Genomic DNA, 27,207 nt, shown 5'->3' with positions numbered 1-27,207 from the left:
TATTAGATGTCTACTCTATATATTTTTTTAGAACTTCAGGTACTAGTACTCACTCACATCACACACAGAAGCAGTAAAAGTAACAGCAGAGCAGTTAATAATGTACACAGCCATTGCCTTTGTGGCCACAGGCTTGGCGCTGTTAAATCCAGGGAATTTATATGTTGATAATATGCAGTTTTTACCATTTCTTGTGACTTATGTAAACATATGGACATTTGATCCTCACTTGAACAATATTGGGAGATGGAGGTCATATAACTAAACCAATACAACGGAAGAAATGTCGAATTAAGAATAATTAATAAAATGTAAATAACAGAAAAGCAGTTTTCTTGTGAGGAACAAGTTAGAAAAGTTAGGACACCCCCTCATTTATTACTACTGACAATTAGAATCAGGTGCTCTGCGTTAGCTGCAGATGATTAGAACATGGTTAGAGATTATTCTGGAGGAGCCAGTCTTATTGAAACCTCCAGCATTTCCTTTGGTTTGATCTTGATGGGTAAAGTGAGTGGTGAAGATCACCGTGGCCAGATCCAAAGAGCTCTCTGAGGCCTTCAGACAGAAGGTGGTAGACGCAGATGAGTCTGGGAAGGGGTTCAAAAAGATCTCGAACACTCAGAAATCAGCCGTTCCCCAGTCCAGAATTTTGACTGCCAATATGCCCTGGCCATCCTAGCAAGTTCATCCTGAGAGCAGACAGAAAAATGTGTCTAAAACAAGTCTAAAACAGGATATATAGCTCTTGCCACAGCTGATGTCAAAGTACTGCATCTACCTTCAGAGAGAGACCACACGAGTTAGATTTTTTTAGGTGTGCAATGAGGAAACCCCTGCTGCCTAATTCTGCATCATTTGCCTTGTGTTTTTTGTATTGTGAACTTGCTGAACTGGGTTTGATAGATTTTGCAATTCAAATGAGGACATTCAAGCAGCCTTTAAAAAACGTATCACACTCGTATCAGTAACTGTACTTTTGACTGGGCTCTACCCAGACTTCCAGAGACAGCTTTCCGCTGACACTGAGGAAAGCACAGTGCAGGACATGTGGCCTCTGAGTGGGAACATGATGGTAGAGAGATTAATGAGAGGGTTGGAGGGTAAGCTTGGTACTGAGGTGTGCTTTTGTTACATCACTGCAGTCATTTACTCCAGTTCAAACCCCTGCTGCCCTCATTTCTCCTTTCTCCCTCTCTTCAGTCTCTTCCCATCAGCTCTACTCACTTTCTGCTGCCTCTCACTCTCCTGCTCGTCGTTTCTCTTCTCCTCCATCTTTCTCACCAGGTTATTTGTATATGTTATTTGTATTTGTATCCTTTGCAGTTGCAAGTAATTTTAAATCAAAGGAAATTTTAAGAGGATTTCCCCCTCCACAAGCTACTTCCTGTTCGATAATGTTGAGAGGTAATGTTAGAGTCATTTCCTTAAAAACATACTCGAGATAAGGTATTATCACTTGACATTTACAGAGCATTACATACACTATGTGTCTGTACTATACTATATGTACTTACTGTACTACTTATTTGTGGACACGCCTTCTAATGAATACATTCAGTTATGTTAAGATGCATCCCTTGCTGACAATAATGTGCAAATGCACACACACACAGCTTGTCTAGTCCCCATAGAAAGATCTCTGAGATGTAGAAGTGAGCTTTATAAGGAATAAGGAACTCTTACACTTGTCTTATATGAATGTTATTTAGCTGAGACTGAGGTGAGATCAGTCTAACCAAAAAGAGATTAAGCCACATGTGAGACATTATTTTGATCAAAAAGAGAAAACCCAAAGATTGTTTTTCAGGAGCTGAGTTTCAGAAACAGGAGAAAATTGCTTAAGACTTGCATTGGTCTCAAACAGAACTGTGTTTAGGATAAATAATGAGACTAAGATGAGATCTTAACTCGACTATTTCTTTCTTCTGGAATGGTGGCATTCCATTCAGTACTTTTGGGATGAATTGGGGTGTTGAGGATGAGGTACGGGATCTAGTAGAAAGCCTTCTCTAGACATCAGAGACAGTTGCTCCAACAAAAACAAGATAAAATCTTTTTTAATACCCTTGATTGGGAAAAAAACAATTAATAAGCAGGTGTCCCAATATTTTTGTCCATATACTGTATCTGTATGCTTTGCAAGTCATTTTAAAATGATATATACTACTCCCTGTTCAAGGATGTTGTTAATTTTGCATCATGAGTGCTGCGCTGCCAGTTACAAACAGTAAACATTAGTTAAAGATGCCCTAAACACAGTTTAGTTCTGAGGAGGTTCAGGTAGAAAGATAAAACCAACAACGCTAAACAATTCTGGCAAACCCACATGACCCCATTTATTCCACAATTTAATACTCTAGGCCTAGCAATGACGTGAAATGATACTGCTTATCACAGGATTGCAGCTGACCTGGAGGCCCCATGCTAAAGCATCTCATTGCCATGGCTGCAGATGAGGCTGTCTGGAATACTGTGTGACTGGCCTGCACATTCAACCACAATGAAATTATTGCTGGGCCTTTTATCATCAGCCAAAGGCAACCTGCACCATGGGACTGATTATATAACCTGGAACATCACCTGTGATCACACAAACATTAGAGTACGGTGCAGTGCAGAGCAGAGCAGTGCAGAGCTGTGCAGATGGGTGAGTGTAACGTTTATCAGTTCATGCTGGCCATGCTGACTAGATTGGTCAAGTTGCTCATGCCGGTTGACCAGGGGTGGTCAAGTTGTATCAAATGTTATCAGGTGAAGCTGCCCAGAACTCCAACCCAGGTTTCTCAAGTTCGACTCACCTGCCTTAGCTCACAGTGAGTGTGGCTGCACTTTGCAAATTACAAATTAGAAGTCTTAAACTTATTCATATATATTAATATTTATTATTAAATTCAAGTATTTTATAAGCTAATTAGCTTTGCCCTAATGTTACACATTTTTACATTTAAGAACCATGAGATGTGATCTGAGATACTTGGCTTACTACTTGGTTACTAAAGATGGCTCTGGGCACACCAGAGGAGTATTAGCACAAAGTGCAGCTATAACACATAGGAAGCATAGCAGAAAAAGCATCAATAAACACCAAGCAAGTTCATTTTACAGTGTCCTCATATAGCTAGATAGACTATCTACTACTACTAACTACTATCAGCATTTACTAAACTTATTGTTTGGAATCAGTTGCTACAGAGAACCTGTGTTTGAGCTACATGGTAAAATAAGTTACAATGGGACAAGGCATGTAGGCCTACCACTGGCTAAAGCCTACATGTAACCTAATAGGTGTTTTGGTCTGGTTCTGGATTTAATATAATGTGGTAATAGACAGATGCATAGTGGTGCTTAGAGACAGTCAGCAGTGCTGTAAGTCACTGACTGGTGGAGTATGCTATTGCTGTGCACTTCCACTTAAAAACAAGTTGACACTGCTGCCAGACGTGCCTAAAGAAATAATAGAATAAATAGAATAAATAAAAAATAAATCGATTTTTTTCTGCAAATGTGTTGCACAATTATGAAAATCTGACAAAAAAAGAAAATAAGCCCATTCAGTATAGTTATGCAAAAAAACTTGCTACCATGATTAGGAGCAGCATCTAAGCTAGCAAAATATATGAGATTTAACTCGACAGAGTCATCTCTACAGCCATTTGCAATCTTTTTATTGCTGTGTTGCAGTTCAGAGATGCCAGCCAAGTCAGCCTCAGAGCATGAGGGCTGAAATCTCAACTTTTGCCCTCAAGCTGTTGCCACAAGTTTTCAATAGCTACATTGCCATTTTCAGTATTGGAGAGTCTGGCCTCATACAAGTGTATACCGTCTCGAGTTGCAGCAAATATGATCTAAATGATTTTCTCCGTTTCAGCCAGCTGTGACACAGATGGATAGCCCTGAGGGACATAAAAAAGGTTCTGACCAGGTCTGTATTCCACCCATGTTTTCTGGTGGTTTACACGGGTTTAATAATGCTCTGAAATTGTGTGACAGATATTTTAGGGGTCAGACGGAGTGCGTGCGGACTGATGGTGGTGGTGGGTGAGAAGGAAAAGCGATTGGAAAAGGGAGAGGGAGTGATTGGGGAGAATGAGAATGATTTCACAGTGTTACTGGGTTTATCATGGTGGACCATCTTGAAGGGGATCCAATCATCATGTGCAGTGTTCCTCCATTTCTCTTCAAACACTGACACTGAAGCACCGAGACCATTACTGAGAAAACACACACCTGCTGTGAAATGGTGACAAACACCAGTCTGTCTAGTTCTGTCTACTTCACTCCAACTGTGAGATAACAAGAATTATGTCTGAATTTCACATTCGCTTAGTCTTTTATGGCATTCTGTGTTGTTGACCTCAGTAAATAGCTCATGATAGTAGACTCTCTTTATCAGTCACTGTTTTTGAATTGTCCTACAATCACAACTATTGCAAATCTTTGACTTCACATTCAATACAACTGGGGGGGGGGGGGATGCACAATCTAATACAGAGTAAAATGTAATATGTACTTTTTATGTAATTCAATAAGTAAAAAATGTCATCTGTGAATTTTTATAGCAATCAAACCTATGTTTACCCATATCCACCTTGAATACTATTTTGCCATAAATGAATATTTTGATATAATTTGTGTAACTCACAGAATTCACACATATATTATATAGTTTATACATTTTATTAAGCAGCCTCATGGTGGGTGCTGAGCCAATTAATCCACCACTCAGTAGGACTCCCCCTATAACTTTACTCCAACACTAGGAGGCTGAGGACAAGCACATGCCTCCACTGATACATTTAAAGTCAGCCACTGCCTCTTTTCGAACAGCCACTAATGCTGCATCACTAGGCAGCCAGCATGCTCAGAGGAAAGCGCTGAATCCCCAGCTCTGAGCTCCTTGGTGGGTGTGATGTAGAACCTTCATAAGTAAATAAGGAACTCAATCAGGCGAGTCTCCACAACACCTAGTTGTCTAATGTTGAGTAGGTCCCCTTGTGCTGTCAGAACAGATCCGACCATTCAAAGCCTGGACTCTCCATGGATCTCATCAGTGAGCTTTAGGAGTTCTGAACCTCCACTTGTCTAGCTATCCCAATAAGAACCTTGTCCAAGTGGCTCAGATCCTTAAGCTGGCCCATTTGTCCTGCTTTTAACACATAATCACCTTCAAGAACTGACTGTTCACTTGCTGCCTAATGTATCCCATGCCTTGACAGATGCCACAGTAGATGAAGATGATCAATGTTCAGTGTTAATATTATGGCACGATCAGTTTATAATGAATTCTAAAGTTCCTAAATTGATGCAGCTGAATCAGTACCTGGTATCCAGGCCATTGATTAAATCCTGCAGAGATGGACTCAAAACTAGCTCTCTGTTTACACTCATTATTGAATTGACTTTTCTAGCAGAACCCATATATATGTCATGGTTGTCATCTACATGCCACAGGTCATCAGCAGGTAATAATATGTCACACAGATCCCCATCTATGGCACTATGGAAGCCTACATCTGCACAGTACAACAACTAATGAGGAACAGTAAGATAGATGGTGGTAACTGGACAGATCATGCTGAAAATGAGTGGGGGAAGGCATGTAAAAGGTTTATATGACTAACAATATATCACAACATTATTAAACAATACGGACATAAAACAAATAAAGAATAGAAATAAAGCCGTATCATTTATATGTATGTTACCTTATCCAGAGTGACATATGTCCTCCAAATCTTGGGACGGGTGCAGCAAACTAAATAATAAGAAATGTTCCTGCCGCCAATGGTATACAGAAAACCACTTAAAGACCAACCTGGCAAAAGCAAATGGAGGCCAACTCCAAGCCCCTTCTGCATTTCCTCATCTTCACCCACTTGCTCCACTCCACCTGTTCTACTTTGGCCCTGCTACTTCAGCAGAGTGTGGGGTATGGCATCTAGCCCTCCCTCAGATAGAGCATCTAGCCTGACTTCACGCTGACTCCTCACCAACTGCCTGAAGAGGCTGTCATTGCTTGTCAGACCCACAACGTTCTGGAAGGAGAAGGGTGGAGCACAGGGTGAAAACATCTCTTCAGTTGTGCTGACGTGAAGGGTGACTGCTTTATTCACACATGCCCCAAAACCTGGCAGCCAACAAGGAAGCATTCTTTTCATGTACAGTTCAGAGAAGTCTCCAAGAAGGTGAGCAAGTAGCACACATTCACATACTCAACCAAAAGTTATGTTATAGTTATAAGATTGGAGCCTAGACTTTGGGAAAGTTGCCCTCCTTGGAGAAGGCCAAAAGGTTGGTCACCAGAACTTGCTAGGATGTGGACTTTATTTCATTTCACTTGTTTGTTGCCTGTAGGCCTATTTTACTTCATATATCTGTGTCTAATCTGTTCATTATACACAGTTGTCACCCAGTCGCCAGTTTCTTACGGCGCTTTCCACTGCATGGTACCTACACTACTCGACTCTACTTGCTTTTTGGTACCTGGTACCCGGTTCATTTTCCACTACTATAGATTCCCCTGTTTTCCCTGAATCCTGACTTTGCAAAACACTATCACTATGGTTTATAGACCTTAAATGACATCGTCAGATTTAAAATGCTTGTTCAAACCAATCCTATTAAGAAAGTAAATATAAAGTAAATGATTCTTTTTAGGTAGCTAGCTATGTTAGCATCAAGCTAGTCATCAAGTCGAAAAAAGGGACCCTTTTAGCTCGTAACAGTCACACAAGTCACATATATTCATTTCTATGCCGTAGTTTTTAGGTAGCACTTTATTTTAAGGCTAAACTGGATGTGTGTATTATTGTAGCGTTAGCCAGGTTAGGAACACATATTGATGTTCAACTGCCAGCTTTACAAAATATAGCAACTTAAACAGCATATACACAATAGCACTAGCTAATCTGTAGGCATGAAGGCACAAAAACAGGCTTTGCCATCAGTAGCCACCATTAGAAAAGCTAGCCAACTAAAAAGCTTAGAGAGATTGGCTTGGAGATGTCTAGTGGATGGATGTCTGCACTGTGTTGCTTTGAGTGATGATTCTTTGGCCAATCAGTGCTCTGCAAGGACTACATGCAAATTTTAGTCCCTACTTGGCTTGCTTGGAACCACGAGCAAGCAGGTACTAATATAGTACCCGGTAAATCAAGCACAATGGAAAATCAAAAGAGCCGTGTAGAGTACGTAGATACCATGCAGTGGAAAAGTGCCATTAGTAATACAATAAGTAATGTAGGTATTTACTCAGCTTCTTAAGAATGCTCTTTGTACTAAGATGCTTTTGGGAAACTCAGCCCAGGCCATTTTTAGATCCTTGGAAGCATCAAAGTGTGAATGAGTTGTGTTTAGTTTGCACAGAGGAGAACAAGCTGTCATTTTTCTGTAGCTGCACTGAGGCCCTCTAGGTGATAACAGGAACAGCCCTGAGTTAAAACAGCATCTGCCCAGGAGGGCTGATCGGCACGTACAGCCCCCTACAAGGAAAAAGACTAAGAGGCCCCACCTAAAATACTTCTGCTTTTTTTATGTTTTGTCTCTGAGTAAGGCTGGAAGAAAACATAAATGGGTCAAGTTACAGCAAGAAATGAGATCACTTCCTAACTCAGACCTGCTGTCTTGCTGGTGGGATGTCATTTTTCATTGTCTTCAAAGCTTTTCTGCTTTGCAGTTTTTCTCCAGAAAACCTAAGATATTGGGCTAATCCAGTCTTAGTGTGCCAGTATGGACCAGATACTGTAGAATACGGACAACATGGAGAGCGAGAAGAACTGAAAGCGTTAAATGCTTATTTTCTTTTGTTCTTTCTAAGGAAGTGCAACCAATCACATTGTCCTGTGCTTTTGAAGATATTGCTCCGAGCATGGGTGTCACAGCTTGAGGAATAATGGAAATGATTACTGGGTTCCCATTGGTTAAGGCCCCCCCAAGCAGCATGGACTTATCACTTTTTCGCTCTGGTGCACTTTTCCGCTTTGGTTCTTTAAATCCTGGGAAGGGGGCTCACAGAGAATCAATCTGAAGAGTACCGAGAAGGACAAATATTGATATTTCACCTCTTGCCTCTGGTAAGGCACTGTCCACAGTATTTCAGACCTTGGCCAGCTCACTGATGCCCCTGAGGTCTGGAGGGGAAATCCAAGCTGTAAAGCAATAATTTGTCAAAAAAAGTCCACACACAATTTCCCTCTTAGCACAAATGTAGTCAATAAGTATTTGGTGTTCGAAGTTTGTTTCTTTAGTTTTGCACTTGAGCTACAAGGCTAATCTAGCTAACAAATGATGGAAGCTAATTACCAGTTACATAAAGCACAACACTGAGTTGTTAAATAATCTTAATTAGACCTGATTTATGTGGATTTTGACAAGGTTATCTCTGATGACATTGATGCAATTGACAGAAACACTTCTATTGACTGAAACACTTCAAATGAATAAATAAAAGGATTTATAATGTATTAAATGGCATACTTAGTAACATACAATAGCTGAAATGGGTCTAATATACACAATCATATCAGAATATAATGACCACCCCTGGTTTGGAATGAACTCTGCCCATTATATAAGCTCCATTGACCACAAAGAAGTACTTTTTTTTATACTATATACTATATTTACTGTTTTATAAGTACAGACTGTGGTCTATCTGTTTCTCTGCATAGTTAACTTTGCCTTGTGCCTTGTGGATACAGGCTAGAAGGTGGTCAATGTAAATTGTATAGGTGTCATCCATCTGGAAGCCTAATTTTTGATCAAAGTTTCATCCATTTCTAATCTTTAAAAACAATAAGCAACAAGCAAGTCAGAAGCCACGGTATCTTTAAATGTATAACTGGTGGTTCTTCTAAATCTGCCGTTGGAGCAGGTATCTCCATTCCTAATTAAACATGCTTTGATCTAGTATTCAAAAGCTCCTGGAGATCATTAACACACATCAGGACTGTTTGATCAAGTTTTGTGGCTAAACTCTTCAGGAAGATGCCTCCGCAGGACAGCATTAAAAATAATTGCCTTATAATACTAGTATGAATATTCCCTGGATTGTAATGCATTCATTCTATTAACAAGGACTGATGGTTAAAAAAACCCTCAAGATTGAAAAGTTTGGCTACAGTATGCAAACTCTGCAGCAGAGAGGTTGTAATGTGTCAGTGCATGTTGAAAGTTCAAAATGAAAGCCCAGCAATTACGAACATCAGTAAAGAAAAAAATGTGAACAGATACCTTGGCTGTAATGTCCTGAGTCTGATTTATTTTCTTCATTACTGTAGATGCCTTGAGAACTGCCCCTGCAGCACAGCAATACAACAAGAGGAAGCATCAAGGGCATCAAAAAGAAAAAAAAGAGGACAAAAAATGTGGCCTATTATATAATAGCATGCAAAGCCGCTACCGGTATCTCTAATGGACACTGAGCTCTGAAGTGAGTCATTAAATTGTGATAAGACATGCTGCTTAAACCTCTGTGTTTGAAATACATGTGTAAATCCATTATCTCCCTCACAGCTCTGAAACGTATGCACTGTTTGAGATATCGTAACGACTGAAACTAATACGTATCATGTGCTCTGTATATGTAAATGAACACAGTGTGGAAATGCAGTGCAGCAAAAAAAATATATATAGTATGGCTTCATTCAAACTCTTATCGCTTATCACTTCCTACACACCATAAAAATCCCATTAACAGTGTCAATTTCCCTTAAGAGACTGGAAGTCCAAACTCTGCATAGATGTACTTTTTAGTTTCTCCTGTCTTGGCTCTCGACCAGAGATGGGTAGAGTTGTCCAAAACTATAGACAAATAAAAGAAATGGCCAGTAGTCAAAATAGCATTAAATACATTGTTCAAAATGTAAAGAAATAAATAACTGATCAGCACAGTGATTTATCAGTCTACTCAGGCTTTAGTAGAGCTCAGTAACACTAAGATAAATAACTGATCAGCACAGTGATTTTTCAGTCTGCTCAGGCTTTAGTAGAGCTCAGTAACACTAAGATAAATAACTGATCAGCACAGGGATTTATCAGTCTACTCAGGCTTTAATAGAGCTCAGTAACACTGAGATAAATAACTGATCAGCACAGTGATTTATCAGTCTACTCAGGCTTTAGTAGAGCTCAGTAACACTGAGATAAATAACTGATCAGCACAGTGATTTATCAGTCTACTCAGGCTTTAGTAGAGCTCAGTAACACTGAGGTAAATAACTGATCAGCACAGTGATTTATCAGTCTACTCAGGCTTTAGTAGAGCTCAGTAACTCTGAGATAAATAACTGATCAGCACAGTGATTTTTCAGTCTGCTCAGGCTTTAGTAGAGTTCAGTAACACTAAGATAAATAACTGATCAGCACAGTGATTTATCAGTCTACTCAGGCTTTAGTAGAGCTCAGTAACACTGAGATAAATAACTGATCAGCACAGTGATTTATCAGTCTACTCAGGCTTTTATCCAACCTAAATGGTACAGAAGTTATAGGCACCAGAATGTAAACATATATCCTGACTTAGAATTAGAATTCCTTAAAACAGCACCCTGTATTCTGGATCCCAGACTGATGTTGGCATCTCCTCACTGCTGTTTCATCAGACAGAGCAGACTCACCAGGTGGTTAGTTTCATCAATATCAAACATTTCCAGGCTTTTATAGTTGTATATAGAAATATATGACTCATGGAAAATATATTGCGCTTCTACACACTAGCAATTGAAAGCTAGTGCTGCATTTATAGAGACAATTTTTTTTTTCGGTCACAGTCTTATTTATGTTTTTTATTTGCTTTGTCTAAGTCATGCTCTGTAGGGGGGCACCTGTAATGCCTGATGAAACAGACTCAACAGCTACTTTGTTGGGAGAGCTTACCTGTAACCTTGAGGAGAGTAATTTTTTTTCCTTGTCTTAGCCTTTTGCTGACTCTATAGTTCCATCATGTTAAAGTGTTTTGGTCATCAACCTGATCCCATAAGATGTAATATCACTATCTACCAAATGCGTATTTCTGTGTTTTATTAGATTATTGTTTTTACTATTGAGTGAATTGCCATTTTGGTGCAGATGCAGACTCTGGGTCTTTTAGAGAGCCCCACTATAATTGGAAATGGAAGATGTTTATGTCTTGTAGGATCTAAACAGTTCCTTCAAGAACTGTCCCATTCATGTTATTTTTCTTAGTTGATTCTTAAAGATGAACTTGTACCACAAAGTAAATATAGGGTTACATTAAGGTTAGGTTCCTTACAATAGTCTTTTATTTAAGAAGTATTGGGACACCTGCTCATTTATTGTTTCTTCTAAAATCAAGGGTATCAAAAAGGAGTGTATCATACTGTCTCTAGTGTCCAGGGAAGACTTTCTACTAGATTTTGGAGCTTTGCTGTGAGGATTTGATTGAATTCAGAGACAAAAGCATTAGTGAGGTCAGAATGTTGGATGATGATCACCACCTCACCTCATCCCCAACTCCAAAAATATTGAATGGAGCACCATCCTTCCAGAGAACACAGTTCCATTGCTCTGCAGCTCAATGCTGGGGGGCTTCATACCCCTCTGTCTCATGTCTGACATTAGGCATGGTGCCAATAGGTTCATGTGTATCTGCTCAAGAGAGTCCTATTCTATTGGCAGTACTTCTCTACGCACCTGTGACCCCAAACATGCGTCTGGTTAACAGCCTAGCTGTGATAACAGCAGTGATACAAATGCATAACTCAGTATTACTACTAATTAAAGTGTGAAAGTGAAACTAACCTGAGTACATAACTGTCGAGGAGTATAAGTGTCTGAACAGTTATTAAAAGGATATTAACTTCATTTACGCACAAAACTGCAGATGACCAACTCAATTCTAACACAACCATTGATGATAATAATAATAATAGCAAATACTACTGATGATAATAACTATTAAAACACTGGCTTTGCCATATACTGGATGTTATAATGTTGTAAATATGATTGTAATAATTACAACACTCATTCATCACTCATCCATATTGGCGAAGTGTGCAGAACTGCGCAGTAATGGAATAAAATTAACTGAATATTATGAATCCTTAGAAGTGGCTCTAAAGTCATTGCAGAGTACGCTTGCAGGTACATCTACCCCAGTTTGAAAACCACTTCTTTACTGTTTTAGGAAAGTGCTGGGGTTGCCACTTTTTTCCTGACTGAGGTTAAGAAATCTCTTTCATGGTCTTTGGATTAGGTGTGTCACTTTAAAAGAATTGAGTAAAACATGAGACAGGGGCATTCTCAGAGTTAACCACTGTTCCAGGATCAGTTTTGTGACAGTGATAAATCTCATCTTATCTCACAAATTCCACATCTGTCTTGACCTCCAGAACAAAAAAATCAAAATAACCAAAATTATTCTTCATTAACCAGCACGAAGAGAAGAACCAGGGTCTTACTTTCATCAACAAAGAGAATGCAGCTAGCGAAGCAATACTAAGGCTTTGTGCATCTTGAGCAGGCTCTTGCATTATGAGCATGTAGAACAGTAAAGGAATCACATTGGCCTTCATTACTGTGAGATTTTTGCTATGCTGCTTGCAGAAGGTCATTAGAAATCTGTGTTTTCACCAGTGTGTGTGATATTCCAACATCAAGGTGTGGGAAAACTTTTCAAAGAACACATTTTTTTTTCAGGAGTTCTCCCTGATTAATTGACCAGCAGGGGGCAATAGACTCCTATTTTCTTTCAGTAATTGTTTGACTGCTAAAATGCAAGTAAGCTAGTGAGTAAGCTGCCACCTCTTTTCCTGTGGGACAGCTATACTCCAACCACACCAGCCTGTGAAGATATCAAACCTACTGTATTCTGCTTGTGGGAAGCCTATGGGGCAGGGGTATCATGGATTCTGCTAGTGTTTCAGGCTGAATCTTCCAGATGGGTAGAGAAAACACTGTAGAATCAGCACCACTGTCTGTCTTAGGGGAAATACATGTTATTTAGTTCATAAATCAGTGATAATTGATCCTCTATAAATTGCTAATCTTCAAAAGTGTCCACAGTGTTAACAGAGGGTTCCTTGTTTGGATACATGGTTCTAGGAAACAGAACCTATGCATTATATGGAGATTCTTTAAACATTAAAAAGATTCTGCAGACTCACACAATTTATTAACATTAATTATTCTTCCTCACAGAACCAAAAGCAGGTCATTATTGCATTGCTGCAAATAGCCCTTTCTAAGAGAACCTGTGCAGCAGGAAAAGATTTCTTGAACCTGTATTTCTGTCTCCTCATGATTACAGTGAAAAACTATATAGAAACGTCTGCAGGCTGTTCAGAGGAAGACAGGTACAGCCTTTCATTTCATGTGCCTTGTGCTTTATTACTGTGGATGACTCATGAACTGGGAAATCATGCTACTGGCCAGCCATCAAAGGCACAAATTCACCAACCCACAGTAACCCAGGGTTTGCTGTGAGGCAGGTCTAATGGTGAGGCTGTGAAACTAGATTTCTCAAAAAACTCAAAATTTCACCTTCAGCAATAAAGCACAACCATCCGTCGAATTTCTCCAATCAATTTAGTTCAGGTACTAATTCAGGGTGCTTTATTAGCATAACAAATATTACGTGTTACATTTGTCTTTGAAAGCTTAGGTTACAAAGTTTGAGAATATTTACAGTAAAACTGGAAATGTATAGTAAGAAAGCTGAAAGTTGAACATTTTCAGCAATTAAAACTAACTGAATAAATAACTCTCTTGAGTAACATCTATAAAGCACATCACATGGGCCAGGGAAGAGATTTCCATAGTAACCTGCAGATGAATGATTTGCTACATGCCAAGAAAAAAAATCCACCTCCTTCTCAAGAAGAAATACTTTTATATGAAAATGCCTTGACATGTTAAGTTGCAAATATGTCTAGGTAATATTCCAGATTCATCTTGTGGAAGTTATTACAGCCGTGGAGATCAGTGGCAGGAGTACAATTTTAAAAATAAAGGTGCTACAAAGAAAACCCCTTCTGGTTTTTATAAAGAACCATGTTTGTAGAAGAGATGTATGAGTGTGGATAATCTTTTAAGACTGAACAAGGTTAGACTGTATGTGAGTATGTAAGCACACACTTCATACAGTTCTTTGCAGAACTACGTTTAGCAATTAACATCAGTTCCATTGTATCTGGACCAGGATTAAAAACCTACGACTAATAACCCTAGAGTTCAAGGTTCTTCCCAGTTGCCCAGTCTCTTTTAGAAACATGATTCTTCATGAAACCAAACGTGGTTCCTCTCTCAAAGAACCTTTTTTGTAGCACCTTTATTATTAAGAGCGTAACTATTTAGTTTATACAACTTTTCTGAGTTTCAAATGATAATACTTCACACTCCAATATAGTTCAGACTAGAGGAACCTTTTGAACCAGTTGAATGCATATCTTGTTCCTCGTTCCGTTTTGGGTTTAATTTTATTCAGCTGTTTTAGTGTCTGGATTGCATTTCTGTTAAAAATAATACCACACTGATTTAGTCCAAGTGTCTAGAACAGGCCAGAAAGGATGAAAGTAAACAGCTCCGGAACAAATTAAGAGACCACTCAATTTATTTAAAAATATGTTTAATTTGCATCTCTATGTGTATGGCAGCCATTTTATTCCAGGCATTTCATCAAACAAAGCTGAGTTACCTGAATTTATATACTGTGAATGGCATAAAGTCACCCAACAGCAATGTGAAAGACTAGTGGACACATGAAAGCTGTAATTGGCAGTCAAGGTTATTTCACCACAGTGATTTTTGAATGCTCTCAAAGTTTAAATATTAGTACTGTGTTGTTTACATTTGAATAATAACTTATTTGCGTTATAATTATTATAATAATGTCTGTATTTGAGCGGTTATTTTGAGCAGTTGTTTTGAGTAGTTGTCATTTCTGCAAATAAATGCTCTAAAATAACAGTATTTTTATTTATGGTTCATGAAATACAACGCAAATGTTAATTTCCCTAAACGCATTGCCTATAAATAGTAAAACTGGAGAAACTGATAATGTAGGGTGGTTAATTTTTTCCAGAGCTGTATATAACTTTAGATATCTGACCTGATTACAGTTCCTAAAATGATATTAGACATGGATTCTCTTTATTTTAAGATTTCCCAAATAGTTCCCACACTGATTAAATAGCAAAGGGCAGAGAGTCACATTTAAAATGCAAGTGAAGTTTAACACTCACACCACAGTGTGATCCAGCCAGTCAGTGCATCTTTTCCACTAAAGGTAATCATCACAGTCATGCTTACAGGAGGTAATCAGAGTGGAGAGAAATTCAGCTTTAGGTTGTTTATTCATATAATCAATGTCAGAACAATCTTATTGTGAAGAACATGAAAACAGAGGCATGGAGAAAGAAAATGCTTCGATTGTGTGCATTGATGAAATCATACCCCATTAGGAGCCAGACTACGCTTCAGCCTATTTGCATTTTAATTTAGTTCAGACGCTGAAGCTGCTGGGGGGAAATGCTTTCTCGCTCTTTTGCCAATTCAGCTGTTGAGCTTTTCGTGAGGCACTAATGAATAGATTTTTTTTTTCATTTAAAAACTTGAACTTTTAACAGACTGCTAAGTCTTCCGACTCTCTTTATTTCTGTCAGTTCAGACACCTTTGATTAATCCGACATGAATTAGAATTTCAAATCAGTTGGTGTTTAACACACATTATGTGTAGGGTTTGAAACTTCACATAAACCTTGTTTGATCTTATTAATGTTGATATAGTAGTTCATATTCTACTTAAATAAGGCTTTAGCTTTCAACAAGATTTTGAACATTCCTGCACATCGTAATGTGAGCCTATGTCAACTTTCTTAGTGGGGCATCCCCATCTTTTGATAGAGTGATAGATAGTTTGGATAGATAGATAGATTTGATAGATTCTCAGAGCCAAGAACCTAAACTCATTTTTCTAGACCCCGCTAGTGGTCAGACCCCCTCCAGTGGAATGGAAATCAACTCTAGCTTAAATATGCTTCTAGAGGAGTCAAGGCACACAAACTCCCTCTCATGAACTGGAACTCCCTCTCGTGCATTGTTTGTGTACTGTTCTTCTCTGCCTGATCATTAGCTTCAATACTCATTACTGTACTGTACAGCTTGTTTACATATGCAATGCTGCTGAAGTTCCAGACTGGTCTACCTTAGTATATACTCCTGAACTCCCTGCACTCTTCTATTTGCATATCGCTGCTCTACATATTATTTACATATACTACATATATTTTAGGTTTAAGTTTGGACCTTATTCACCCAGCCGTCACGCACATATTCAAAAATCTTTCATTTTTTTGTTTTTATTGTCTTAATACTTTTTGCCTATGTACCCTGTCTAGTGTTTTGACCCTGCACTATTGCATCATGTCCTACCAATTCTGCAATGGAGACTTAGCCTAACAGTGTTCTGCTGTACTGTACAACCCTGGATCAGTATAATGACAATAAAGTTGCAGAGAAGCAGTTTCTGTGTTAAACAGTTTTTTAATATTTTTATTTATTTATAAAAGATGTACTTTCGTTCTTAATATATACACAATGTTTTTTCGCAAACAAGCATGCAAGCTCCTTCAGAGTGCAGTTTGGCTCAGTTAACACTTATTATTGTTGTTTTTCAAAAAAATAATTTGTGCCATATCAGTATTCATGCGATTTCTTGGTAACGCTGGGAATTTCTGAAACAAGCAAAACAAAAAAATGAAAACCCTGGGCTTTGGGAACTTTGGGCTTTGTTAGATTGTTCATAACACCTGAAGAAAATGCAGTAAGATCAGTGAGATGTGATGTTATAAAAAGAGAAAAGTAGATTAAACTGGTTGAATACTTTTGCTTTTATCTTGCCATATAAGTCAAATGTGATCATATTCTAATTTTATTTTTTACTAAATAATACTATCATTTTCTGATCTTAATTTGATTGCTTTTCTATTATCTTATTATCCATCTTTGTCTTCTTAGTTGGAATTTTTAGTTTTTTTAAACCTATTTTAATGTTTTGTCATTCGTTTGTAATGCACTTTCAATTCTGGTTTGTCTGAAAAGTGCTATTTAATTCAATTTGACTGGTTGACATATGTAATCACACCATTATTTGTACAGTGAATTAGCATACATATACAATTGGTCTACATTCTGTGCTAACATCTTTGAATATTTGAAAAATTGTATTGCTGTGTGTTAGGTCTACAATAATCTACGACTCAATGACATTTACCACTCCTGCAGTGTCGTCTTCTAGTAATCCATAATGCTTGCATATCCTGTAGAGTAAACTGTGGTTTGTCTTTCTTCTTTCTTCTGAGTTACCAGTGAGAAGTCATTCAGATTGCACCACGCTTTTGTCATCACCTGCGATGCCTGCAAGTTCTGAGGGTTTCAGCAGAGACCACCGCACAGTGCTGCAATCTGTTACCATCTAATTGGCATGATTCATGACCTGAGTGTGAGCGAGAGCTCAAAGCAGATCGTGACCCTGGAGCAGATCTTGAGCTGCTGCTTCGGGCGGAGGCACGCGAGGCTCGCTGCTGGAGGTTCTGGGATATGGGCCGGTGGAGGTTCCTGTTGGACGAGTCGGACGCCATGGTGACTAGCCATGGGTGTTTAAGGGCTTGCTCTGCAGTCATTCGCTGCTCAGGGTTGAGGCTCAGCAAACGCTCTATGAAGTCTTTAGCTTGGTTAGATACAGAGTTCCACGGCTGGGTAGAAGACAAAGAGAGACAGACACAGAGGTGTTAATTGGTTCTCACAGTCCAGTCCTGCCCTGCTGTAACACACCTGACTGTTGAAGGACTTGATAATTAGCTGATGAGTTAGACCAACTGTGTTATAGTAGGAAAAACACAAAAGCATGGAGCACAAGAGTGCACAAGTTGGCACTGGAGGTGCAAAAGCTAGGATTTGGAGCCACTGTGCTAGTATTGTTCATGTACACCTCTAATGAACATGCCTCAGTCTATTCTGTAAAGTGTAATGTAGTTCCAACAAGAATTACAAAGTGTTTATTTTTGGCAAAAGTAGCCTACTGTAGTGTAATTCCACTAACATTCTGCTAAGCCCTTTGTATTTGAAGAAGATTTGAGAAAACAGCGGCACACAGCGTTCTGCTTTTCTCTGTTGTGGTTACAGTCTAGGTTACAGTTAGGGTAAAGGTTACGTTAAGTTTAGGTTATGGTTAAGATTTGATTATAGTTAGGCTAGGTTTTGGTCAGGTTTAGATAAGGCTGAGGTGTAGGTTCAGGAAATAAAATAACACTGGTTGCTTTTTAACATTCTTTGTTGAAATTATTGTGTTCTCATTCTTGTTTGATTAGTGTGTGTCTGGGGTGTGCATATGCATACAGTACAAGGTTGGAACTATATTTGGTACACACTGTAAGAATTCTGAAATTGTATTTTAGTCACATATGTACAAAAAAACATACCACGGTCTGATTAACCAACAACATAATGAATAATTGACCAAAGACGGTCCCAAATCACGTTTCTGTTTCACAGTGGGTAGCCTCAAATTTGAGATAAAAAAGGGTCACTGTAGGCGTCCTGAAAGTGGTACATCCCTAGTAGCCTAGCCATCAGATTTCTGGCATCTGCTAAAAGGAGAAAGAGTCACTGTAAAACAAACGTACAAGAAAAACCTTGTCTCTCCATTTATTCAATTTTGTACTTTTTTGACATAATGTGAATCTGGCAGTTGTTAATTATGTAGTGTTAATATTTCATGATGAATGGACCAATATAAATGCTCTACAATGCTCTAAAAAAAAACAACTGACCAAATGATATTATTTATAACTAAGTCAATAGATATAATCAAAACTCCAGTTTGATCCATTTTAGCCAATAATGTGTGAACTCTGTGTCATTTCTCCTCCATAGACTCTGCCATTAGGAACATGTGCTGTTCTTGCACATTCAGCTCTTAATGGTAATAAGAGTAGATTTAATTGGACATTGCTGCATCACACCCAGCCTGCTGATACTATATTCACATTCATATTAACTCCTTAATGCAGAAAGGCTTGTTGCACACTAAGGTGTAGTACAAACCGGCGGGGCTATTCTTTGGTAATAGAGGTTTGTAATAACACTTTGTGTTGTGATAGTTTAAGGGGTTAATCCTAACTCTAACCCTACATCTGACACACTGTCTTGCATCTCATTTTTGTGTTAGTGTAATGACGGACTTACTCGTGAGTCACAGCAGTGGAATATGGATTACAGCAGTAGAATATGAATATTAATAGCACATTAATTTGTCAGTATGCAGTGTGTTTCTGCCTCACCGTTAAAGTTTCAAGTTATCTTTAAATATCACTAAATGCAGAAAGTGATTCTTTATAATTGGAGTATACACAATCACACCACTTCAGACCTATCACAGCCCTGTAAGAACACAAGAATCATAATCCACCTCTGACTCTCTCTGTCACACACACACACACAAACACACACACACACACACACACACACACACACACACACACACACACACACACACACACACAGTTCTTTCACCCTCACACCCATTCTTTCTCTCTCTCTTTTATAATAATGACAATTAATCATCCATGAAATTGACAATCGCAAGACTGTTGCTGACGAATGGAAAAAGCAGGCCTCACTCAAAGACACATACACACTGCACAATTTTAGAAGACGGAAAAAAACACAAATCCATAAGTCATTCTGTGTCATTTCTCCACCAAAGGGAAGAGCCCCTCCTTAATACTTTTATTGAGGAGGGGAAAGAAAAAAGTCTCGCATCAATAAAACATTGAGGGAGCCGAGTGACTAACTCTGCACCGCTCAGCCATCATCTATCATTCTCTGTCTTGTTGGGTGGATCCTTATTCATCTGCTTAAATATATATCTGAAGTGAAGTGAGGGCCTAGGCTGAGTCTGTATGTGGGAGAGAGAGAGAGAGAGAAAGAGAGAGAGAGTTTGTGGCTTTACTCTATAAGTAATGCCTGAGTAGTTTCTAATTACATACCACAACACATCTTTCAAATTCCAACTCGAGCTGAATTGAGAATTTAGAAGTGGAGCTAAAATAATACATAACGTTTATTTCTGATTTTCAACTCTGTTGCACTTTTTGTCATGGATTGCATTTGTAATGTTTAAATAGCTGCTTTATTTAGTATGAAAATGAAGGAGTGGATTACATTAGACAGGCAGCAAACCATGACATTTGTGCTGACCTAATATGTTTGGGTTAATTTTTTTGGTTGTTCACCTTATTATTGCAGATCTTAAAAAGAAAAACACCACTATTTAATGTACACAACAAAATAAAAACGTACATCAGCAACTGAAGTAACTGATAAAGTTATTAACTGTTTACATAGTTTACATTACTCATTTACATTTTTTAGTTCTGTGTCTCAGTTTTGTCAACTATACATTTCAAGTTAAGCCCTCAAAAAATTGCAAATAAGCTGCACCTGAAATATAAACTGGTTATTTTTTATATATTTGTAATCTGTGTTTCTCCCTCTGAGTGAGTTTACTGTTTGCTCTCATCTGCAGGTCAAGACCCCCCCTATCACTTACGAGGAGGCCTTGCTATTCTTAGACGCTAACCCTGGAGGACTGTGATGGGATTCAAACTTATGATCTCCTGTGTCTTGACAAGCAGGCAGTTAGACAGTTGCGCTAGATCAATGAAACCATGTTTACAACTTTTTCCAAGAAAGAATGGAAAGGTAAATTTACTTGTAGTGTGATTTCTCAGCTCTAGAGTGGCACAGCAGTCTAACTGCTGGTAAACAAGTGAGAGGAAATCATAAGTTCAAATTCCAGCAAAGGTTCAGGGGAAGTTCTAACCTGCAAGTGGGAAAAAAACGTAAACAGAGTGAAGGGAAGGAACATAGACAAAAAAATCATACAACTTGTTTAAGGAATTTCAGCTGTAGCTCATTTACTAATTTTTTTGACAATCAGCTCAAACTGTATTATTGTATTGTTAACCAAACTGAGATACAGAACCCAAATACTGTGAGAAAATGCTCTGTGATCAGCTACTTTATTTGTTTAATTGGCCTGAGGTAAAAGTTTTTCAGTGCCATTATCGTCACATAATGTTTTTTATTTGTATGTTTATTATGGGCCAAATATATATATATATATATATATATATATATATATATATATATATATGAGATTTAAATATGCCTGGTGCCTCAAACTTCACATTACTTAGTAACGTTTACACGGATATATGAAGGCAGTAAGTTTGCTGAATGTAATTAAACGAACTAAGTTAACAACAGGGTATAAGAGAGCTTTTGTGTTCAGTGTGGTTTTGCTGTAAAGAGCCAGGTTTTCTTACTGTCTCTCAGATGGAAATTATGTTTGTTTGTATGTGTATGTGTGTGTTTGTGTGAGAGGCAGTGCGATATGTGAAGAAGGTGATAAAAGCCTTGTGGTACATTCAGAATGTGTCTTCTTCTTTCCCTCCTTCTCTTCTCTAACTTCTCTAACTGCTTCCTCTGCCCTCCTCCTTTTCCTTCCTCTTCTTCTTCTGCTCCTCCTCCCTCCTCACCCCTGACTCAGGTAAACAGCCGCAGGCCAGGCGGGTCACACCTGAGACACACTGCATCCGCCAGTCGTGGGAGGGCCAGCATGTCTGTCAGTAGCCTCCAGGCTGTTTACACAGCTGACCAGATTTCACCTCCCTAACACACACTCTCTCACACACACACAAAGACAGTGTTTGCCCTCTGGTTGACACTTAGCTATTGACTGGTCCCTACTCCACTGTCTACCTCTTTTTTTCTGCTGTCTTTTACTGGCAGCCCTGTTAGTCCTATCTACACACACACACACACACACACACACACACACACACACACACAGACACATACATACACACACACTGTATCTAGCCCATTCTGGATTATTAAGATTTGGCTGCTATGTCCTCTCCTGCTGTGCAATTTATAAATAATCAAAGTACTGAACTGCTGGCAGTGTGGCTTTCCTTATTGGAACATTAGTCTTTGCAGTCCTGATACCTTAAACTAGCAGCTTTAATCACTGTGATGCTCTGAACTGACTGTAAAAGGGAAAAAAACACTCTTGGCTTGGCATGCTACTACACTGTTTAAAGTACCTTTGAGGAACTTACAGAGGTTCTTCAGTTTCAAACTGTGAAGGAACCTCTTAAGGGTCTTTGAGGAACCTTCAAATAAGCCTTTTCCTCCTAATTATTTTCTTAAAGGTTCTTCAAAGCACCTTAAGAGGTTCCCCCACACTTTTAAACTGAAGAAAAGTTCATCAAGGATTTTAAACTATTGACTATTGTGCCATGTGGCTTTTGGTTCCTTGAATCTTTGTTAATTCCAGTGTTTTGCGTTTGAAGGTCAATGCTTTAAGGTTTCTAATATGATTCTATCCTGCCTTAGCAATGTAATCTTTTCTACTGCTAGAGTGACATTAGCCCCATTTCTGAAAGGTTATCTGGTTAAATATAAAGGTTTTTAAAGGTGAAATATAGAATTTTTTTTTATCAATATTTAGCACAAAATACCACACTTCAAATACTTCAAGCCCTAGGGATGAGTAAGGACCTACATATGCACCCACTCATATACACTGAAGCAGACACAGAAACACATAAGTACTCTCACACTGACACAACCTTATCATTCTCTTACACAAATGGCTAAGACCTTAAAGAGGTGCAGGTACATAGAAAGAGAGAGAGAGAGAGCGAGAACGAGACAATGCATCATAGATCATGACACTCACTTCGCCGTGGAAACTGTAGCTGCCCCTGAGGATGGCCCTGAACAGGCGTGGCCGGCTGCGCTGGTCGAAGGGCATGGAGCCACTCAGCAAGATGTACGAGATCACTCCCAGTGCCCACATGTCCACCGCCCTGCCGTAGGGTCTCCCACCCACCATTTCAGGGGCCAGGTACTCTGGGGTTCCACACAGTGTCCTCAGTGCCCAGTCACGTCCTTTTTGGCACTGAGAAACCACAGTGGGAGGTGCAGTCGTACAGTAATGTGGGCTTTTGTCCTGGCTGTTATCACCTCTGCCCTCTTTGCTTTCAACACAGTTAGTTTGTCCTCTACCTTTCAATCTGTCATCTGAAAATTGGATTTGTCTCTCTTGCCCATCTCTCTCCTCTCCTTCTCCTGTCATATTGAGGATGCTGTGTTTGTAAGTTTCTAAACTATCTGTCTGACTTCCCTCTAGCCTGTCTCTTTTAGTACCCCGGCAGAGTGCAGTGCCACAGTTCCCCCCATTCTCCACACCACTTCTATCTTTTCCCGTTCCATCAAATCCCAAGCTTTCATCTCTTTCCCTTTCATCTTCCATGCTGACCGGACAGCCTCTCTCATTTCCTGCTATGGCAACACCCCTTCCTTGGCTGCTCTCTCTGGCTTTTCTATCATCTATTAATCTTCTGCAATCATCTGTGGCGCCCTGACCCTTTATTTTTGCAATATTGCAACTTTTGGCACCATCAGCACCACTATCTTCATCTCTATCTGACCCAACACAATCTGCAATCTCATGAGCCCTTCTAGCTCCACAGCTGTCCCGTATCGCCATATGACCACCTCCCATGGTCTGGCTCTTGCTGCCCCAGCAGGCCAGCCCGAAGTCAGTTATGATCAGACGGGAATCTTGTCCTGGGTGGTAGTACAGCAGGTTTTCTGGCTTCAGGTCTCTGTGAATGACGCCAAGGCCGTGGATGTAGCGCAGTCCGCTGGACACCATGATGAGCGCCCTGGGAGTAAAGTTGGGAGATGTTTAACTGACACAGTAATGTAAGTTTGTACGGCAGGACGATGCGTTTGCAGAGCACTGGCCGGGTCTTGGCATTTGCTGTTTCTGTCCTTACATTCATCAGTCTTTGCAAAATGCACCAGATCGTGAACCCGTACCATGACAGTTTAGGATAAATACATAATACACCCTAATCAGTAAAATAAAATACGAAAACTTACAACATCATGATTAGATATTTTACAATACCTGTCACTTTGAAGTACTGGTGGTTGAGTCTCTAACAATCCTAAATTGGTCTTTTTCTGATATGTACAGTTGAGTGTTGTGGTGACATTTTCTAAAGAACACTAATACGGCATCATACTGCCTACCTAGTGGCGTCACGCTCAGTGAAGGAGCCTCGAGCAACCACTCGTTCCAGCAGCTCCCCTCCTGTGGCAAGCTCGAGGACAAGGTAAACACGGTCAGGAGTTTCGAACACCTCCGCCAGGCTGATGATATTAGCATGACGGACCCTGCGAAGTACCCCCAGCTCCGTGCGACACAACTCGCGCCCCTCATGCCCTCTGACCTCCAGAAGTTTGATCGCAAAGGGCTGGCGTGTGTGTCTGTGCTCCACGCGCACCACGTGGCTGAAGCTGCCCCGACCGATTAGAGCCTTGATGTCATACCTGAAAAATATACTACCCATCATTATGTGGACCCCTTTTATGTGAGCGACACTGAGGGGTAATAATGGAGAACCCCCATTGGCTTCCACTTATATTGAAATGTCTAAAAGCATATTTAATAGACGCCGATGATTATTGTTCTATACCTACGTGAAAGCCTTAGATAACCTGCTCTCAGATTATTATAATTCACACCATTTGTATTCATTAAATACACAATTACCACAGCAGGTCATGGATCTGTATGCAATTCACAGTCTGACCGTCTGCTAAGCCCTCTCTCGCTGTTTCAAAGAAGGCTGTGCTCCAAGATTCTGAAGCTTTAAATACAGCAGGCCCTGCTGCGAGGAGAGCTGTTGAAGAAGGACGGTCATTTTATCACAGCCCCAGGAGACCATATCTACCTGACAAATGACGGTGAACTGAGGGCAGCATCGCCCAGCTGGGTGGCCACAGGTGAACTGCTTACAAATAAGAGAAAGTTTCTTGAATATGAAACTGTAATATGTTTTAAGAGCCGATGCAGACAGCAGGGCTTTCTAAATCATCAAACGATGCCTTACACATCTCCACAAACACATATTTTATCGTAAAAACACACAGAATATAACTTGGCAGAATCAAAATGTGACCAGAATCGAAAGGTTCATGCCTAGCTGGAACGAATATCAATACACGCTGTTGAGATATGCTTAATAACAAGCACCGAGCACTGCCTCATCAATTCTGATGGTGCTCTCAGATTTGCCAGCATAACTAGAACACTGCTGTGGATCTTGTACCTGGCCATGATACGGGGGTCAAACGTTGTCCGGAACTTTACTTCGGCCTTGCTGGCTTGTCTGTTCCTGGAAGCAGCTCCATCACTGACATGGCCTTGGGTTCGACTCCTCAGGCAAGGTGCAATTTTCGGTTTGCTCAGATCTTCATCAAAGTCCTTCTTCTTGTTGAAGCTCACGACAGACTTCATAAAACTGAAGTAACCGCTCTTTGCAGAAGGCTCAGGCAGAAGCCCTACCTTGCTAGTGTTGCTGCCCATAGTTAAACACTACATGTATGTAGTTGCTGTATCTTCTAGCCTGAACTGTAGCTGCTGCGGAGTGTGGACATGCCTACCTTCACAGCAACTGGCTGATTTTTCTCAAAAGCTAAACCAATCAGCAACAAGGAAAAAAGAGCTCATGTGGGGGTAATGTTCTGCCCCTGCACACCTGCAGCGAGTGGTCTCAGTGCAGGTGTAGATACGTGTGGGGGCAAACTGTTTGATCCCTTTGTTATTTGAAGACAGCAACACCTAATTGGCAAACAAATAAAAAACGAAACCCACAGTTCAAAGTTTAACAGCAGAACTACTGTTAAATTGCTTGTAAATAATCAGATTTTGGACAAAATTGCAGTCGGATTTTACTTTAGGCAACAATTAAATGTCTAAATCTACTAGTGGAAAAAAAGAAAGGTAGTCTTTTTTTTTTTGGTAACATAAATATCAGAATTTCCACAACTTCAGAATTTGAGAGACTCCACAAGTTTGTGTAAAAGCTTCAATGGAAGACATCAATCGGGCCATGTTGTCCACATGCATCGTCATGGGCTGTGACCAAAATGGCTCCCTATTTACGCTTTAGGGCACTAATAAATATAGTATGTCTGCCATTTTTGTGCAAGTGCAAATTGAATGTGATGGGACTATAATTTCCTACAGTGCACTGGTAATTTACTGTAAACATTGTAGCTCACCATTAGGTAAATGTGGAACAAAATGCATTTGGAGTGGCATTACTAAGCAACACACAGTAGAACGAAATGGAGACGACCACTTTTGTTCATATAAGCAAGTGATAGTTATGAACTCCCACTGAATTTCAGATCTTTTCCCATGCAGTTTGTTAATAAGTGGCTTATGTTTTTAAGGATCTCATTGGTCCAGCAGACTGAAGCGCTGCCACTATGACCCGAGGATTGCTGGTTCGAATCCTGAATCATGCTGACTGCAATCAACATCCAGAGCCTGAGAGAGCACAGTTGGCCTTGCTCTCTCTCTCTGGGTGTGTAGATGTTTTTCTCTCTCTCTCTCTTTCTACATCACTTCAATGTAATGCTGGCCGGCATGGGTGTCTGCTAGCCGATGGCACTTTTCTCAGAGTGCGCCGCTTGCCTGGTGGCATAGCATCAGTGTCAGTTCAAAAAGAGGCAGTGGCTGACTGCGCATATAATGGAGAAGGCATGTGTCAGCCTCCCAGTTTAAGGTGCATTACATGTAATGGGGGAGAAAATTCTAAAATTGGGAAGGAAATAAAAAAAAAAAAACAATTCAAGAATAATCTACAATGCTATTATTAACTTGAATTTAAAATTCAATGTGTACAGAGATTTAACACAGCTCAGCCACTCACATCCATATTTATGCAAGCGTTACTGACACATGAAGACGAAGAGGAAGTGTCTGAATTCACTTGCGTTTGTACTGCTACATAGTCTTTCCTGATATGGTGCAATACTAAGGAGTGAGTAGTGATCCATTTTGGTCACAGCCATGGTCAATGTCACATACTTGTTTACATTTACATATTTACTATCTACTTCTAATAACATTTCTTTGTTTACATGTTTTCAAAAAATCCACATTTTTAACTGTAGTTTTAAATGATCGAAACCCACTGTGTGTTTTTTAAACAGGTAATAAAAGATGTGACCTAAATCTATTTACTTAAGTTAACTGCTTAACAGATGAACAGATGCATCTTTATGTGCAAACGTATAAACATGTGT

At 39.6% G+C, this 27,207-nt stretch overlaps 2 protein-coding genes across 2 annotated transcripts in view; both read right to left on the bottom strand.

Moving 5' to 3' along the window:
- Positions 1–27,207, bottom strand: part of kif5bb (kinesin family member 5B, b) — a 171,945-nt gene that overhangs the window by 91,704 nt on the left and 53,034 nt on the right. The gene's annotated exons all lie outside the window — the stretch shown is intronic.
- On the bottom strand, positions 17,367–25,477 carry LOC140544412 (serine/threonine-protein kinase H2). The gene is made up of 5 exons (XM_072667934.1): positions 25,221–25,477; positions 24,139–24,438; positions 23,596–23,765; positions 22,775–22,986; positions 17,367–17,717 (listed from the first exon to the last, which is right to left on the bottom strand). The coding sequence occupies exons 1-5, from the start codon at positions 25,475–25,477 to the stop codon at positions 17,367–17,369; spliced, it is 1,290 nt and encodes a 429-aa protein (XP_072524035.1).

This window comes from Salminus brasiliensis, chromosome 22 (genome assembly GCF_030463535.1).
Source record: "Salminus brasiliensis chromosome 22, fSalBra1.hap2, whole genome shotgun sequence".
Taxonomy (NCBI): Eukaryota; Metazoa; Chordata; class Actinopteri; order Characiformes; family Bryconidae; genus Salminus; species Salminus brasiliensis.
Note: the sequence above shows the minus strand (reverse complement) of the source record. Positions and strands in the feature narration are given on the sequence as shown.

What these genes read in the sequence shown, in the direction of transcription:
- LOC140544412 (XM_072667934.1), bottom strand. Translation starts at nt 25,477, where the DNA reads ATGGGCAGCAACACTAGCAAGGTAGGGCTTCTGCCTGAGCCTTCTGCA. An exon ending in GACCCCCGTATCATGGCCAG is followed by an intron (nt 24,439 to 25,220) that starts GTACAAGATCCA and finishes TATATTTTTCAG; the next exon opens with GTATGACATCAAGGCTCTAA. An exon ending in GCTACAGTTTCCACGGCGAA is followed by an intron (nt 17,718 to 22,774) that starts GTGAGTGTCATG and finishes TCTTCTACCCAG; the next exon opens with CCGTGGAACTCTGTATCTAA.